The 17,367-nt window shown below is 36.7% G+C and overlaps 1 protein-coding gene across 4 annotated transcripts in view; it reads left to right on the top strand.

Annotated features, from left to right (window-relative positions):
- TCERG1 (transcription elongation regulator 1) overlaps window positions 1-17,367 on the top strand; it is a 66,313-nt gene that overhangs the window by 41,220 nt on the left and 7,726 nt on the right. For all 4 annotated transcript variants that reach the window (XM_008050321.2, XM_021708417.1, XM_008050316.2 and 1 more), the window contains 4 exons: window positions 3,310-3,428; window positions 8,609-8,759; window positions 14,158-14,322; window positions 14,610-14,792. In XM_008050321.2, coding sequence (XP_008048512.1) covers window positions 3,310-3,428; window positions 8,609-8,759; window positions 14,158-14,322; window positions 14,610-14,792 — 618 coding nt within the window. The remainder of the gene's footprint in view (window positions 1-3,309; window positions 3,429-8,608; window positions 8,760-14,157; window positions 14,323-14,609; window positions 14,793-17,367) is intronic.

The following is a 17,367-nucleotide window of genomic DNA, read 5'->3' as shown; positions in this document are numbered from 1 at the left end:
ATGAGTTAAAGTTATAAGAAAATAGTCACTTAAAATAGGGAACATAAAGCCAAGTGTATCGGGAAGCATGACACAAGTGATTAGGACCACCTTGGAAGCATAACAACCCATAATTTTCTGGATGTTCACCTCAGAGAGTGATTCTTAACTCTGGTCTGGGATATCCCAGAGGAGGGGATATGAAGTTCTTTCTAGCTTCTCACAAGAAAGGATAAATTCCCTTGGATTTTAGATTTTATTTAATACTTTCATAAGTAAGAAAGTATATATTGAGGAAGGAGTTGGAAACAACTCTCTTCTCTTAGCATGCAAATGCTTTCATCGGGTTTACTGCAACACTATATTTAGAGGGTATTGTAGAGGATTTACATGTCCAGCAGGAGACTGGTGAGATAATTGTAGATACAGTAGTTCTCCTTTTTGGGGCATATGTTCCAGGACCCCCAAGGGATGCCTGAAACTGATAATAGTGTCAAACCCTTTATATGTGGTACTGTGCTTTGTTCCTACATACCCATGATAAAGTTTAACTTACAAATTAGGCACCATAAGAGATTAACAACAATAATAGAATAGTTATAATAATACAGTGTAATAAAAGTTATGTCAATGTGTCCTGTCTCTTAAAAGATCTTATTGTATTGTATCATAGGTAATAAAAATTGGGACATGAAATCAGAATGGTGGGGGGGTGGATTACAGTATTTTTATACAGTGTTTAAAGATTGATTGATATGTATATGGACTGACCTTGGAAGGTGTCTGAGTTATTTTAGAGGACATTTTTTTGTTTTACTTTTGCATCTGTTCCCAACATCATAAGTCTCTTCCTTTTTTAGTTTAATCCTTTTGATGCATCCCATTCTTTTTGTACTTTCTTAAGAGGACACGCTGGGGAAATTAATTTGAGACCTAACGTTTGGAAAAAAAAAACCTTTATCATTCCTTTAGTTGGAAATGTTTGTCTAGCTGACAACATTGCTCTGCTTCTAGGCTTTGGTGTTGTTTTTGAAGCCATTCTGTTACCTGTTTCTTTGTATGTGAATCTGTTTTTTTTTTCTTATAAGCATGTATAACGGATGAGCACTGTTCAAATAAATTCTCTTAGTCTTTAATGTTCTGAATTGTCATGGTGATTTTGTATCTTAGTGAAAGGGCATTTTGTGGTGGGCACTTGGGTGGCCTTTTCAATGTGGAAACTCATGTCTTTCATTTTGGGGGGATTCTGTCACGTTAATTTTAAAAATTTGCTTCCAACTGTTTTCTGGGTTTTTTTTTTTTTTCATTCTAGAACAGAATTTGCCTTCCTTGATGGGTTCTCAAAGTTTCTTTTCTTTCCTGCTAATTACCTTTGTCTGTCTTTTTAAAAAAAAAATTTCTGGATGATTTTCTCACCTTTATCAAGCAACTCTATTTCTTCTTTTGTCTTTTAGTTCACAAGAGTTCTTTTTTGTTTTTTGAGGTTTTTTGTTATTGTTTTATAGTTACATTGTCTTAGCTCTGTGAGGTTCTTTAGGAATCTTTTGAATTTTCATTTTCCTGTTTAATCTTTAGTTCCACTCAGTTTTTTGGGGGAGGGGGTGCTCTGTTTTTCATGTTGGAGAGTTTCCTTTGATGTGTAGACGCTGGCTTCTCACTGATAGGGGTGAAGCACTAAAATGCTGCTTGGGCACTGTTCATATCTGGGTGAGCCCTTGTGATTTGGGGCTTTAATGAAGAGTGGTGGTTCTCAGTCAGGAGCAGTTTTGCCCCCAGGAGACATTTTTGATTGTCACAACTGAAGTGGGTACTGCTGGCATCTAGTGGGTAGAGGCCAGGGATGCTGCTGAACGCCTGGCCTAAAAAGTCAATAGTATCAAAGTTGACAAACCTACTGTAGGGTGATTTAGGCTGGCATGCTGGGAATCCCCTGGAACATTGTTTTTTAGGACAGTCAGATTCCTGATCAGGGCTTCCAGTCTCTTGGCTGGAGGAGGACACAGATCTTTCTACTTCGATTCTGAAAGAACTGTCTTAGCATTTGGTATGTAACTGGTTAATCTTGCATGTCTCATTCCCAATTCATGTCCTCCCAGTTCAGACACTCTGGTTTACCTTCCAGAGCAGGGGCCAGTACATTTTTACAGAAAGTGTCAGACAATTAGTATTATAGGCTGTGTATGGGATGTATTGTCTCTGTTTTAAGTTTATAATTGCTGTTTTAGTGTGGAAGCACCCATAGACATATGTAAAGGGATAAGCATGACTGTTCAAATAAAACTTTATTTATGGACACTGAGATTTGAATTTCATTTAACTTATGTGTCATAAAATTCTCTATTATTCCCCTATCTCTTAAAAAATGTAAAAATTATTCTTGCACTGTATGAAAACCTATAGGCTATAGTTTGTCAACTCTTTGTTGTAGAGAATAGCCACTTGCCTTTACTGGGGTTCAGGAGTGGCATTGCCAGAAAGATAAAGTCAGTGAGGGAATTTAGCAGCTTAACTTCTTAAATAGCCTTTCATCAAGTGCTTGCTATAGCTATACCCCACCCTTCTCTTCCATAGGTATCTAGTGCTATCCCTGAGCTGTTTGAGAAGTTTCTGACTTTAAAAAAAAGTTGGTTCCATGTTTCTTGATTTCTGTATGTGTTCAGCTCTCATAGCTGTCACATCCTTTCTCACTTGTCTACTTACTTTCCAACTCCCCCACTTGCTATTGTTCTTTTTCTTGATTGTCCCTGTTGATTTATGACTTAAAAAAGAAAGAAGTTTCTCACCTGTTGTTTTATAGGGTTTGAAGAAGGCAGGAAATAGATATTGATGTGCAATTCATCATCTTGACTATGTATTATTAGTTGGAAGGAAATTAGAGAATAGATATAAGGCATGATTACATTTTGGTGAAAACAATTATGTCTTAAGAGAAGTACAGAAATAAAATTAAACTATAGAGTCCATACCATTGATGTTTCTTTCTAGAAGGGATTTTGGAGAAATCTGATTTTTCTCTTATACATTTCTAAATCTCTTGAAATGTTTTTACTGGTCGTATATTTAATTTGTAATCAGGGGAAAAAATAAAGCAGCTTTTTGCTGTTTTCTTTTATTCTGGAAGCCTTGTCAGACCTGTATTCTTGTGTACTATTTCAGTGAAGTTTTAACATGAAAATTAATCATCTGTGTGTGATTATCTATAAGTAATATATTTTTCTCATTATAGTTTGGACAAAGACATTGGTTACATATTTTTTTCATAGGTTTGATAATTTGGTAGTTAAATTGCCTATATAAATAACTGACTAGTCAAACTGATTTTTGTAATAGGTGTTTGATCAGTATGTAAAGACCAGGGCAGAGGAAGAACGCAGGGAAAAGAAAAATAAAATAATGCAAGCCAAGGAAGATTTCAAAAAAATGATGGAGGAAGCAAAGTTTAATCCAAGGTATGTGGCTCATTTCCATCGAATACCAAAATGTATTTTCTCCTAAGATCAGTTTTTTAAAATTAAAAAACATACATATCTTTTGGATATCAGACATTAAAAGCACCTTATTTGCTTATTGGTTTCTACCTTTGTAATCTTTATTCTCAGTATGTGTCCTTTAGAGGGATCCTAAGTGTTCTAAGGATACCTGGATACCTTTGATTTAGATCCTTCCCTATGGAAGTTCTTCTCTAAAAACTGATAAATGATAGGGTATCTGTCCCCGTGTTTGTAAAGTTTTATATATAATAAGTCGCAGAAGTGGAACATTATTTTGATTGAATTGAAGTGGTGAAGAACCGTTGACCACTTCAGTTTCAACATCTTCTAAGTATCGGTTTTGTTTGACATTTTCAATTGATTGTTAAAATGTGTTGAATACATGTAATGGGCTGAAGAAAATGAGATATTTTAAACTTGTTTGCCTAGCATTATAATAGTAACAATTATTGGTCATTTTATATGCCTGTGTGCTCTTAAAGCATACTTTTTTCTTTCTTTTTTTTTTTTTTTACTTATTCACACAGATACTATCTTACTCAGTTTTTGGAACAGCTAATATGATTTAGGTATTCATGTAGTACTTATTTTACAAGGTAGCTTGCTCAAGTGAAACTGCGATTTCAACTCTATTCCAGTTCTATACAAAATAGTATAGGCAGGGAGAAATGCTCTCATGACTTAGTTGTAACAATAGTGGTATTAGGTTGCTGTGAATTTCTCTGTAAATGGAGAATTTCTAAATCTATGGAGTCTCTGGGTTAAATGCCACTAAAAAACATTTGTTTTTGTTGAGACAGGGTCTCATTGTTGCTCAGGCTGATTTCAAACTCCTGGGCTCAAGTCATCCCCCCACCTCAGAGGCCTCCTAAAGTGCTAGGTTACAGACATGAGCCATTGCGCCTGTGCAGATGGAACTCTTCGTCTTATTTCAGTAGTTATTTTTGTTCTTGAAAGTAGGGAAGAGTGATGTTGCTTGAGAGGATATGTTTAGTATTACAATTATATGTTTGAAATAACAATAATCGGCCGGGCTCGGTGGCTCAGCCTGTAATCCTGCGCTTTGGGAGGCCGAGGTGAGTGAATTGCCTGAGCCCCATGGGTTCGAGACCCGCCTGGGCAACTTGGTGAGACCTCATCTCTACAATAAATCAAAAAAATTAGCCGGGCGTGGTAGCGCTCACCTGTAGTTCCAGCTACTTAGAAGGCTGAGGCAGAAGGATCGCCAGAGGCCAGCAGGTCAAGGCTGCGGTGGCCAGGAGCATGCCACTTCACTCCAGTCTGGGCAACAGAGTGAGACTCCAACTCAAAAAAAAAAGAAAAAAAAAATTAGAGTAATCTATGATATTAATATAAATTTTAGACAATATAGCTTATAGACTATTTGTAGCTATGAAGAATATATTTTTAGGGAACAATAGAGGTTCAGGCTTCTAATGGGGTCTTGAGCTTTTTTTTTTTATTTTTTAATTTTTTTTTGAGTTGGAGTCTCACTCTGTTGCCCAGACTGGAGTGAAGTGGCATGCTCCTGGCCACCGCAGCCTTGATCTGCTGGCCTCTGGCGATCCTTCTGCCTCAGCCTTCTAAGTAGCTGGAACTACAGGTGAGCGCTACCACGCCCGGCTAATTTTTTTGATTTATTGTAGAGATGAGGTCTCACCAAGTTGCCCAGGCGGGTCTCGAACCCGCGGGCTCAGGCAATCCACTCACCTCAGCCTCCCAAAGGCGCGGGACTATAGGCTGAGCCACCGAGCCCAGCGAGCTTTTTTTTTAATTAGAAAAGTGAGATCATGAGCCTGGGCTATTAAAGGTATTTGAGGGGCAGTTGAGGAAATCTGAGTAAGAATTGGATATTAGAAGTCATTTTCTTGGCTATTGTATTTACAAAGGAAAAAGGCTCTACTCTCAGGAGTTGCATGTTGAAATGTTTATAGATGAAGTCTTATGATATCTGCAGCTCATTTCCAAATGAGTCTCATTATGGGTCTGAGAATAATTGAGACTCCAAAGTGATTTCTTTTTTGTAGATCTGACTGGTATTCTTTTCAGGCTGATAGAATAGTTTGAAGTGATCTATACAAGTCACTTCCGAAAATAGAGCCATTAGACGCTGGGAACATTGTCCTGTATTGCTTTGTTGATATATCTAACTCTAGTGTGTAGATCAGTACTATTTTTTATTAAACAGAAGAAAACAAGTGAAGAACTGTTGTGTATTGACTTGTCTTTTTGAATTGGGAAAAAAACCATGATTACAAAACTTTTTAATAGAGCTAGTCAATATAGAGACTGGAGTTGTGTCTAAGAGGAAAGAGTGTTTGGGGAGAATTACTTAATTGTGTCTGTCTCTTCTGTCTCTTTTAATGGAAATTTGGCATAACTTCCAAAGTCAGCTTCTGGTCACTATACTTCTCTACCTGTCCCCTAATACCAACCATTACCCATTGTCCCCCAAAGGATTTTTTTACCATGTCTGTTTTAAAGTAGAGCTTTTCACAGTTAAGAAATAAAGGCCAGATGTGGTAGCTCACGCCTGTAATCATACCACTTTGGGAGGCCGAGGCGACAGGATTGTTTGAGTCTAGGAGTTTGAGACCAGCCTGGGCAACATGATGAGACCTCATCTGTACAGTAAATCAAAAAATTAGGCTGGCATGATGGTATGCACCTGTAGTCCCATTTACTTGGGATGCTGAGGCAGAAGGATCACCTGAGTCCAGCAGGTCAAGGCAATGGTAGCCGTGATCCATACCACTGCACTCCTGCACTTCAACCTGGGTGATAGTGAGACTCTGGAAACAAAAAAAAAGTTATGAAAGCATCTTCACAGAAATGTAATGCTCAAATTTGATTTTAGAGTCTGTTCTGCTAGAAAATATTAAATGTTTTACCTATTCACTTATCACTCTATACATGGATCATTGATTTTACACTTTTTAAAAAAGTTTATTCTTTAATTATAATAATGCAGGTTTGAATATTCCTTATCCAAAAGGCTTGGAACCAGAATGTTTCAGATTTCAGTTTTGTTTTTTCTTCTTTCTTGATTTTGAAATATTTGCCTACCAGTCGAGTGTCCCAAATCTGAAAAATCTGAATTGAGTAACATATTGGCACTAAGAATGTTTGGATTTTGGAGCATTTTGATTTCAGATGTTCAGATTTTGGATGCTCAACCTGTACTTGTTTTTTCTATCTTTGTGAAACAAGATGCTTAATTTGTGATGAAAGGAAAGTAGATTTAATGGACTATATAACGACCCCTTTTCTAGAATAGAAATTTTTATTTTATTATAGTTACATATCTTTCATACCAGGTAAAAAATGTTGAATTAATGAAATTTGATATTGTGAATAATACTGATACAAAAGATTGTTAGGTTTTTTTTTTTCTTTAATCAAAGTTGGGAAGTTTTTGGCCAGTATTTTTTCTGCCCTCATTTACTCCTTTCTCTTCTGGGATTCTAATAACATATATATTAAAATATTTGATATTATCTTACATCTCTGAGACTGTACCCCACACACTATAGTCTTTTTTCTGTTTCTTCTTTTGATTAGATAGCTGTTACTAGTATAACTTTAAGTAATTGACTTTCTGTTTTCTACTCTCATGTTAAGCTTTTTAGTTAATTTTTGCTTTCAGTTAGTTTCAAGTTTTTAAAAATAGTTTCCCCATTTCTTCTGCAGCTTCCTATTTGCTCATTTTAAGACCATGCTTCCGATTCTTTGAACCTATTTTTCCTTAATTATTTGAGTGTAATTATAATAGTTGTTTTAAAGTAGCCAGGCTAATTTAAACCCAAACATTTTGGCTTCAGTTCCTATTGACTTAAAAAAATTGATTTCCCTGTGGATCACATATTTCTTTGTATGTTAAGTAATTTTTGATTGAATATTGGACACCATGGATAATATGTAGAGACTCTGGAGTCTAATCTTTTACTGAAGAGTTTTTGTTTTAGTAGGCAGTTCCATTACCAACTGCCACCTTAATTTTTGGCTTATTTTGTTTTGTTAGTGTGGACCTCTGAAAGTAGAATATGTTTGTCTCAGCCTTCTAATTCTGTCTCCCTTGTAGACTTTTTGTGGACTTCGTTGGCCTAGTACTTTTCTCCCTTTAACACTTGTGAATCTCTGTAATCTCTTTTTCACTCTTAATTCTGTGGCACCTTGGTATAGAGTGATCTTTTTCTGCTGTGATACAGCTTGGTCTTGGCTGTGGGGAATTCCTAAGTGGGATTTTTCTGGGATACCCTCTTTTTTATAGTTTCCTCCTCTGCTAGTTTAGCACCCAAGTTCTGGTCTTTGCCACCTGCAATTCATTAAGACCATTGTGCTCTTCTTGGACTACTCTGGCTTTCTGCAACTGGGGACATTGTCCCAAGATCAAGGGCGGGGGGGTTTAGTTGAAGTCTCACTCTGTCGCCCAGGCTAGAGTGCAGTGGCACGCTCATGGCCATCACAGCCTTGACCTGCTGGGCTCAGGCGATCCTTCAGCCTTAGTCTTCCAAAAAGCTGGAACTACAGGCACATACCACCATGCCCAGCTAATTTTTTTGATTTATTGTAGAGATGAGATCTAGCCAAGTTGCCCAGGCTGGCCTTGAACCCTTGGGCTCAGGCAATCCTCTCACCTTGGCCTCTCAAAGTGCTAGGTTTATAGGCATAAGCCACCGTGCCTGGCCTCATTTTAGTTTTGCACTGCCTGTTTTCTACTCCTTGAAATCAGTTATATATATACTTTGCCCAGTTTTATAGTTGTTTATGGAAAAAGAGCCAATCTAATTAGAGTTAACTTGATTATGACTGGAAACAGGACTCAGCTTCATCTTAGGGTGGAAATAGATGAGCTCTTCAGTCTCTTGAAGCCTGCAAATTATTTACTTTGATCTCTTACCTTTCTTATAATAAATATATATCCACCTAATTCTATGCTGATAGCATATAAATTGTTAACTACATTCTCCTGCTAAGCCCTTTTAACTTTCTGTAGCTCATTGTTCACTGTTTAGGTAGATGTTGGGAACCAGTGTCTCTTTGGCATTATTTTTGCTGAAAAAAATGTTATCTTCTTGTACTGTTCTACAAGCAGAAGTAACTCTACCAGAGTTAGCACACTTATCGTTTTGTTACAGAGCTACTTTTAGTGAATTTGCAGCCAAGCATGCTAAAGATTCAAGATTCAAAGCAATTGAAAAAATGAAAGACCGAGAAGCCTTGTTTAATGAATTTGTGGCAGCTGCAAGGAAGAAAGAGAAAGAAGATTCGAAGACCAGAGGTGAGAAGGTAAGATGGTTTTAGTTCCAGTGGTGTGATTGATGGCAGTGTGGACTATGCCGATGCTGTGTTTTTAACTCATTCCTGGGCATAAATAATAGAACCTACGCTGATTGTTCTTTTAAATTTACTTTTAAAACTGTTTGTATTTGTGTGTATTTTGTTGTTTTGCTTCCATTTTACATATTTTAGTAGCTTCACCAAATTATAAAGTTTTGCTTTAAGTTGTATTAATACTAAGATGCCTGGTAAACCCAGAGCTGGTTGTTAGGACTGCCTTCTCAGTGGTACCTGCTAAGGTTTCAAGATTCTTTTTGGGTAGTAACATTTGAATTTCAAAGAACTTCTTCATCTTTTTTTTGCCCTCTAGAAGATATCAATTTAGTGACTTTCTAATGTTTTAGTAAACATTTCTTACATATAAATTATTGCTTATCAGAATTAAAGGTCAGCTATTAAAGATTAATGAATTCCAAATGTCATTTGGTAGCAGTGTCGGTTGTGGAGAGGAGCTCACCACTGGGGAGGCAGGCTAGTAGGGAGATAACACCAGTGGTGTGTGAACCATCAAAACATGCAACCACTCTCCTTAGTGTCCTGATATGCTTTGTGAATGTAGAAAAATAACCTTTGGAGCCTAATCATTCTTGACATTTAAAATCACTTCTTATTTTGAAAGTTACATATTATAAATTCTATTAAGAATGAAGCGGAAGGATTGCCGGAGCCCAGCAGGTCGAGGCTGCGGTGGCCGGGAGCGGCCTCTGCCCTCCAGTCTAGGCGACAGTGAGACTCCAACTCAAAAAAAAAAAATAGAAATGTTCTGGAAGTAATACTCTGGAAAAAAGCCTCTTTCATTTAAAATAGTAAGAGTGTTAGGTAAAACAACTTTTGCTAGACATCTGAATCTTCCTGGTTATCTGATTTATTTGGTGTCATGGTAAATTTTTCCAAAATTATTTCACTGTAAGGTTTTTTTAAAAAAATGATTATGCTTCCAGAGGAAATGTCAAAATTATGCTCTACTACATAATTTTATGTAGAATTAAAATCATGTTAATGAATTGTTTGCTACTTTTGACTTTTAGAATAACTTACTTGATTAAAGAAAAACCTTATAGGTGACTGATGAGTCATGATTGCCTTTGTACAAATTGAATGTATTTCTCTTTGCATTTGTAACTGATTTTCTTTTTCTAAACACACTTTTTTGTAACTGTTTTATGTATTCTGTTTTATAACAAGTGGATAGACTTTACGATTTTGTGCTGTGCGGCCTGTCAATCAGTTCAGTGACAGCTGTCAATCTCTGACACGCAAAAGTATTATGGGATTCCCTAGTGAGGAAAGAATTGGTATCTCTGTGTGGTGACTTTAGCCTCCCGCAGTTCCGGTACTTTACATTTTTTTAGTCTTTTTCCTTATGAAGTGATGAGAGTTGTGCCCAGAATGTGTGATTTAAAAAATGAAATTAAATAGACATGACATCTAAATTAACTGATATATTCACCTCTATTTTCTTTTTATTGTAAAATTTTAATTCTTTAAATTATAGGTTTGGTTTTGTCATTACTAAGTTTTAAAAAAGGCAGGAAGTTGCTTAAGTGAAGCTTTCTCAGCCAGTTTAAAGAATACGAAATCAATTACTGACTATCATCAAAGCAGAAATCTATAAAGTAAGGGTTTAAATATATAGTAGATTTTATATTCACATTTTGAGCATATTTGGTTAATGGAATCTTATTATTTTTCTTTTTTGACTTCCACTGTATTGTGTATAATTAATTGTCTTATAAAGCACATCATGTATGCTTTTTTTTTTTTTTGCCACACTATAACTGTAATTGAATTGCAAAACTAGTATCGGTAGCGTGGTACTAGAGTTTATTTCCTTATTCTTGTAATTCTTTAACTGGTCTTTGTAGCATTGAGATAATTGAATCAATAGCTGAATAGTCAAGGTTTAAAACTTCTCATGAATTGTTTTTCCCCTTAGGTAGCATTTTCAATTTAAAGGGTACAATCATCATTTTCATGTAGTTTTTACCACTAGTTTTCCGTTCTATATTTTTAAAAACCCTTAAAAGTCTACTTTTTTTTTTAACTAGACTTGTACTTACTTTGCTAAATCAGCTGTTGTCTTTTTTTTTTTTTGGATAATTTACTTATTTAACCAATTTTTATAAAATTGTTCCAAATACTGACTTGGCATGGTAGCTGATTCCTGTAATCCCAGCACTTTGAGAGGCTGAGGCAGGAGAATCACTTGATCCCAGGAGTTCGAGATCAACCTGGACAACACTGTGAGACTCCATGTCTACAAAAAATTAAAAAATTAACTGGGTGTGATGGTGCGCACGTAGAGCCCCAGCTACTCAGAAGACTAGAGTGGGAGGATTCCTTGAGCCCAGGAGTTCAAGGCTTCAGTGAGCTGGAATCATGCCACTGTACTCCAGGCTGAGCAATAGAGTGAGACCCTGTCTCAAAAAAAAAAATTTACCTTTTTTGGAACAGCATATTTGAAGTTGAACCTAATGAGAGTTAGTCCTCTGTTATGAAGTTGACATTTTTTTTTCTTCCCTCTCTCAGTTTTTTTGCTGAACAAATTAAGTACTTGTGTTATAGTAAGGGAAGAAAATAGGGATTAGCAGGGCCTCAAATTGCAGCTAATGGAAAATGACTTTTTTTTTTTTTGAGTTGAAGTCTCACTCCGTCGCCCAGACTGGAGTGCAGGGGCCGCTCCCAGCCACCGCAGCCTCAACCTGCTGGGCTCCGGCGATCCTTCTGCCTCAGCCTTCCGAGTACCTGGAACTACAGGCACGCGCTACCAGGCCCGGCTGATTTTTTGATTTATTGTAGAGATGAGGTCTCGCCAAGTTGCCCACGTGGGTGTCGAACCCGCGAGCTCAGGCAATCCATTCACCTCAGCCTCCCAAAGGCGCGGGATTATAGGCTGAGAACACCGAGCTGGCCTGTTTAAAAAAACCTGTGGCGATGTTTTCTTCCTGCCGCTTTTTCGCAGAAAAACTTTTGTCCGTTTTATTTTTTTATTTATTTTTACTTTTTTATTTTTTATGTTGGAGTCTCACTCTGTTGCCCAGACTGGAGTGCAGTGGTTCACTCCCAGCCACCGCAGCCTCGACCTGCTGGGCTCCGGCGATCCTTCCGCCTCAGCCTTCCAAGCAGCCGGAATTACAGGCATGCACTACCGCGCCCGGCTGATTTTTTTGACTTATTGTAGAGGTGAGGTCTCGCTGCCCAGGCGGGTCTCGAACCCGTGGGCTCAGGCAAGAAAATGACATTTTTTAACATTTATGCAACTGTCAGATAATTCTTATATAGATAGCAGCCTCAGTAAGCCATTTATAACCTGTCATGGCAATATCCACAATGAAAGGAGGTTAAAGTTTAATTTTATTTAAAGTTCACTTTTTTTAAACATCACACTTTTTTTTTTTTTTTTTGAGTTGGGATCTCACTCTGTTGCCCAGGCTGGAGTGCAGTGGCCTCTCCCAGCCACCGTGGCCTCACCTGCTGGGTTCCGGCAATCCTTCCACCTCAGCCTTCTGAGTAGCTGGAACTACAGGTGCGCGCTACCACGCCCAGCTAATTTTTGATTTATTGTAGAGATGAGGTCTCGCCAAGTTGCCCAGGTGGGTCTCAAACCCACGGGCTCAGGCAGTCCACTCACCTTGGTCTCCCAAAGTGCTGGGATTACAGGCTGAGCCACCGAGCCCGGCACATCACACATTTTTAAAGCTATATGATACTCCTTACTTTATAGGCTTCGTATCTAATATTTGAAAACTCAATCTTAAGTTAATATAAATTCCTGTGGCTTAGAAAGATTCCTATTTGATACAACTTGCATGATTTATGTAACATGACTTTTATAAATTTTGCCTTAGTTACCACATGCATCTAGGAATTTGGTGTTCATAATGTCAGATACAAGTAGACCAAATGAGCAGAAAAATTACGTTACATCACTACATCAGGTGATCTCTTACTGTCTCGAAATGACAGGTTTATGAGTGTTTCTCATTAATCCAAACTCAGTAAAGAACCGTGTTTAGTAGTGGGGAAAATCACAGTCGATTAGCTCTTGTCTTTATAAAAAATTTCTGATGCAGAAATTCTGTTTCTAATAACCTTACAAGTGTTTTCCAAGAAAGAGCCTCAACCTCCATTTTAATACTCTAGTAGGAGATATGAGGCTGTAGGAAGAAGAGATAGGATTGGAATAGGCAGAAGGAATGATTCATTTATTTTTGTGTGTACACATCTTAAATTCTGTTTCCATTCTTAATTTCTCATTCCCCTGGTCAGGTGAGAAGATGCCATATTTAATTCCTGTGGTAGGAAGGGGTCCTTAACATGGTCAGAATCCTTTGTTGAAATGACCTTGGCAGCCTGAGGTGTCTTCTGTGGTAGTACAAAGTAATAGAAATGAGAGTAAATTTTAAAGTAATTAGGTCCTCAGAGGTGCATAAAAACAAATATTTACTTCTTTCTTCCTCTATTTAAATAAAAGACATACAGTTTTGGAGAGGAATTTTAAGTAATTGTATATGTTAATACTGAAGGATTAATATTATTTAATACCTTTGTTATAATGTTACTAACTTGGTACTTCAGTTGCTAAGTATAATATTTGATAAACACTTACAAGTTTTCTAATGGTAAAAGCATACATGTTTAATGCTAAAAAGTATAGAGGATATGAATGTTTGTTTTGTTTTTTTTTAGTAATGATTAATTATGACCAACATAGAAATTTTATAGTTTTGTTACATAGATATCAAGTTAGAACTGCCGAAGTATAAGTTTTTGTGCTATTTTGGTTTTAGACATTGACAATGTAAGTTTGTAATTACATGCTACTTGTGCTCATCGATTCCTAAATACCTTATTAATTTTAATGAACAAAAATTTTAGTTTTAAAAATAAATTATTTTTTTCATCTTAATGTTAAGCCATTTATTCTCAGTTCATAAGTCTGAGTCTTAGCTAAAAATAAATGCAGCTTAGTGCAAATTTATATTTCCTATGAAAACATGGCACTTCTGAGACCAAAAGTTGTAAACAACCTGAAATAGTTTTTTAAAAATATTTGAATAATTTCTGTACAAAATATGATTTATCTTGCATTTGGCAGATTTTAGGTGAGAGCCTATATATATATACACACACATATATATATGCTTATTGATGTTTATATTTCTAATAAAAGAGCACTTCTGATATTCTCATTTACTAAGATTTATTCTATTCTTAATAAGTGCATTTTAAAAGCTACTATTCTTATATTTAAGGTAAGTGATCTTTTTTCTTCGGTGTAAATAGATAAGAAATTTCTCACGGTACATTATTTTCTCCCCATCCCACTACCTGTTTTAAAATATAGATTAAATCGGATTTCTTTGAACTATTATCTAATCATCACTTGGACAGTCAGTCTCGGTGGAGCAAGGTAAAAGATAAAGTAGAAAGTGATCCACGTTACAAAGCAGTGGATAGTTCATCATTGAGGGAAGACCTTTTCAAGCAGTACATTGAAAAAATAGCCAAGGTAACCAACCATTGTGTTTACTTGTCCTATTATCATTGAAGAATAAAATTCCTAATTGTGTTTAAGGGTATTTGTTGCTATTGGGAAATGTTTTTGTGGGGGGTTCGGAATTTTTCTTGCTGGTATTCTTAACATAAATATCTCTAGTTGATTTGGAGGTAAGGTATACAGTATTTAAGTATATTCTTGGTAAAAATTAGATGTGGAATTTATTTGGCAGGCTTGTTTTTCTGTGAAAATATTTTGATGGAGTTGATAAGAAGGATAATGCAATTTTACTTTTGCAGAATTTAGACTCAGAAAAAGAAAAAGAGCTTGAAAGGCAAGCCCGCATTGAGGCAAGCCTTCGAGAACGAGAGAGAGAGGTTCAAAAAGCTCGTTCAGAACAAACGAAGGAAATAGATCGAGAGAGAGAGCAGCACAAGCGAGAAGAAGCTATCCAGAATTTCAAGGCTCTTCTGTCTGACATGGTATATATTAATCATTTCCCTTTTTTCTCCAAAGCAGATATTAGAAATTTATTTTATTACCCTGTTATGAACATTTTAATGTTTTTTAAATCGACTCTGAGAGAGACAGTTTGGTAATTTATTTGTAAAACATTTAAAATTGGATACTTGGTATTAGCACTATTAATATAGGAGAAAACCCTAGTTATTTAACAAATTCAGAAGTTAGATGTTTTACACATACACAAAAGCATAATCTTTCGATCTCAAAACTTTATTTTTTATTGTTCTTGATGAAAGTCATCTTAAACTGTTACACCTTGCCCACCATAATAATAAACAAAGTGTGCTGAACAGAATTTAACCTTTTTCTTGATGATTTAGGATCATCGCTGTGATGATCAGTTAGTTATCATTGTTCATGTCAGTGGTATGAAATGTATGTAAGACTTGAGGTGTACTGACCCCAGGAGATACTGTGAAATTTTCTTAAAAATCTTTCTCCTTTACCCTTCAGGGTTGTTGAGGTATATGTAGGGTTGTTTATTTTTCCCCTACACGGGATACTCACAGGCTGCTATGCTATCCTACTTAATTTCTTTTTTGCCTTCTCTGTTTCCATCTCTCGTACACTGTTTCCCTTCTCTTTCAGTGGGCTCCTCTCCTTACTCCTGTGGCTTCTGATTTCTTCCCTTGCCTCTGCTCCTGTTTTTATACTCTGGATAATAATAATGACAGTACTTTCCTAGTTTCTCTCCCTATCTCTGACATTCCCTCAAATTTATCTGCTTCATTGTAATCATAGAAATCTTCATCAGCACATCTGATTTTCTCACTGTCCTGGTTACGTGCAGGGAGTAAAGTTTCTCTGTACAGCAGTTGCCTTCTGACTCAGTCTCCTTAGCATAAAATCATTGTTGGTTCCTTGACGCCCCTCCTCCGTACGACCTTTTCCCGAGTTACACAGCCTTGCTGAGCCTGCTTAATGAACCATTCATCCCACCCTTGCTCATGGCAACCCCTCCACCTAGAATACGTCAAAACTGTTCACTGCAGTGACGAGCTTTCTCTTTCTTCAAGGGTGCATTCAAGTCTCTTCTGTGAGTCTGCTCTTGACCCATCTAGGAAATCTGATCTTGACCACCTTATGGCTCATTATATACCTCTGTAGCACTTGTTACATGTTTTGCAATTATTTGCTTACATGTCTGTCTGCTTTTTAAAAAAAGGGAGCTCTTTGAAGGAAGGGGCAACATCTTACTTATTTTGTAGTCTTATTGCCAAGCATAGTATTTACCTGATATGTTTAGGTGCAGATAAGTGCTGATAAAATACGTATATTTTTCTTTTTTCTTATCTTTTTGTCTTTTTTTTTTTTAAAGTAATTTCAATTGCACATCTTTTTTTTTGAGTTGAAATCTCACTCTGTCGCCCAGACTGGAGTGCAGTGGCACACTCCCGGCCACCGCAGCCTCGACCTGCTGGGCTCTGGCGATCCTTACACTCAGTCTTCCAAGTAGCTGGAACTACAGGCGTGCGCTACCACGCCCAGCTAATTTTTTGATTTATTGTAGAGATGAGGTCTCGCCAAGTTGTCCAGGCAGGTCTCCAACCCACGGGCTTAGGCAATCCACTCACCTCGGCCTCCCAAAGAGCAGGATTGCAGGCTGAACCACCGAGCCCAGCCCTCTTTCTGTCTTTTTAATCTTCCATATTTCTTCACATTGGTAGAACTGTGACTTAACTTTTAATGTCATTACCAGCAATGGCATGAACCTTTCTGCTGGTTGGTGAGTCAGCCAAACCTGTCTTCTGTTACTTTGAATTCTTCTTTTTTGAAATTATTTTAATTGACAACTCATAATTTTATACACTTACAGGATACAGTTGATGTTTTGATATACAGAGTGATTAAGCCAAGGCTGATTAACATATTCATCACCTTGTTTACTTATCATTTATTTGGTGAGACATTAGAAATTTTTCTGTTAGTTATTTTGAATATTCAGTATTAACGATTTAGTCACCCTGCTATGCAGTAGATCTCAAAACATATTTCTTTTGTCTATCTGAAATGTTGCACCCTTTGACTGGTTCCTCATTCCATCCCTCCTCCTTCTCCCTACCCACTAGCTTCCTGTGACCATCATTCTACTCTGTTTCTATGAGTTAAACTTTTTAAGATTCCATATATGAGATTAGGCATATTTATGTTTCTGTGCCTGCCTTGTTTCATTTTTATATTATCCTCTAGGTTCATCCTCACTGTTGCAAATGATGGAATTTCCTTATTTTTAAAGGCTGAACAATATTCCATTGTGTATACATATCACATTTTCTTTATCCACTCATCTGTTGTTGGGCACTTAGGTTGATTCCATTTCTTGGCTGTTATAAACAGTGCTGCAATGAACATGGTAATGCCATGAGTTTTTGAGGGTCCATACTGTTTTTCATAATGGCTGTACTAATTTACATTCCCACGAATATATAAGTTTCCTTTTCTCCGCATTTTGGCTAACACTTACCTTTCATCTTTTTTATAGTACCCATTCTAACAGGGATGAAGTGATAGCTCATTGTGGTTTTAATTTGC

This window comes from Carlito syrichta, unplaced genomic scaffold (genome assembly GCF_000164805.1).
Source record: "Carlito syrichta isolate Samal-C Ts95f unplaced genomic scaffold, Tarsius_syrichta-2.0.1 Scaffold59884, whole genome shotgun sequence".
Classification (NCBI taxonomy): Eukaryota; Metazoa; Chordata; class Mammalia; order Primates; family Tarsiidae; genus Carlito; species Carlito syrichta.
This window is presented reverse-complemented; position numbering and strand designations above follow the sequence as displayed.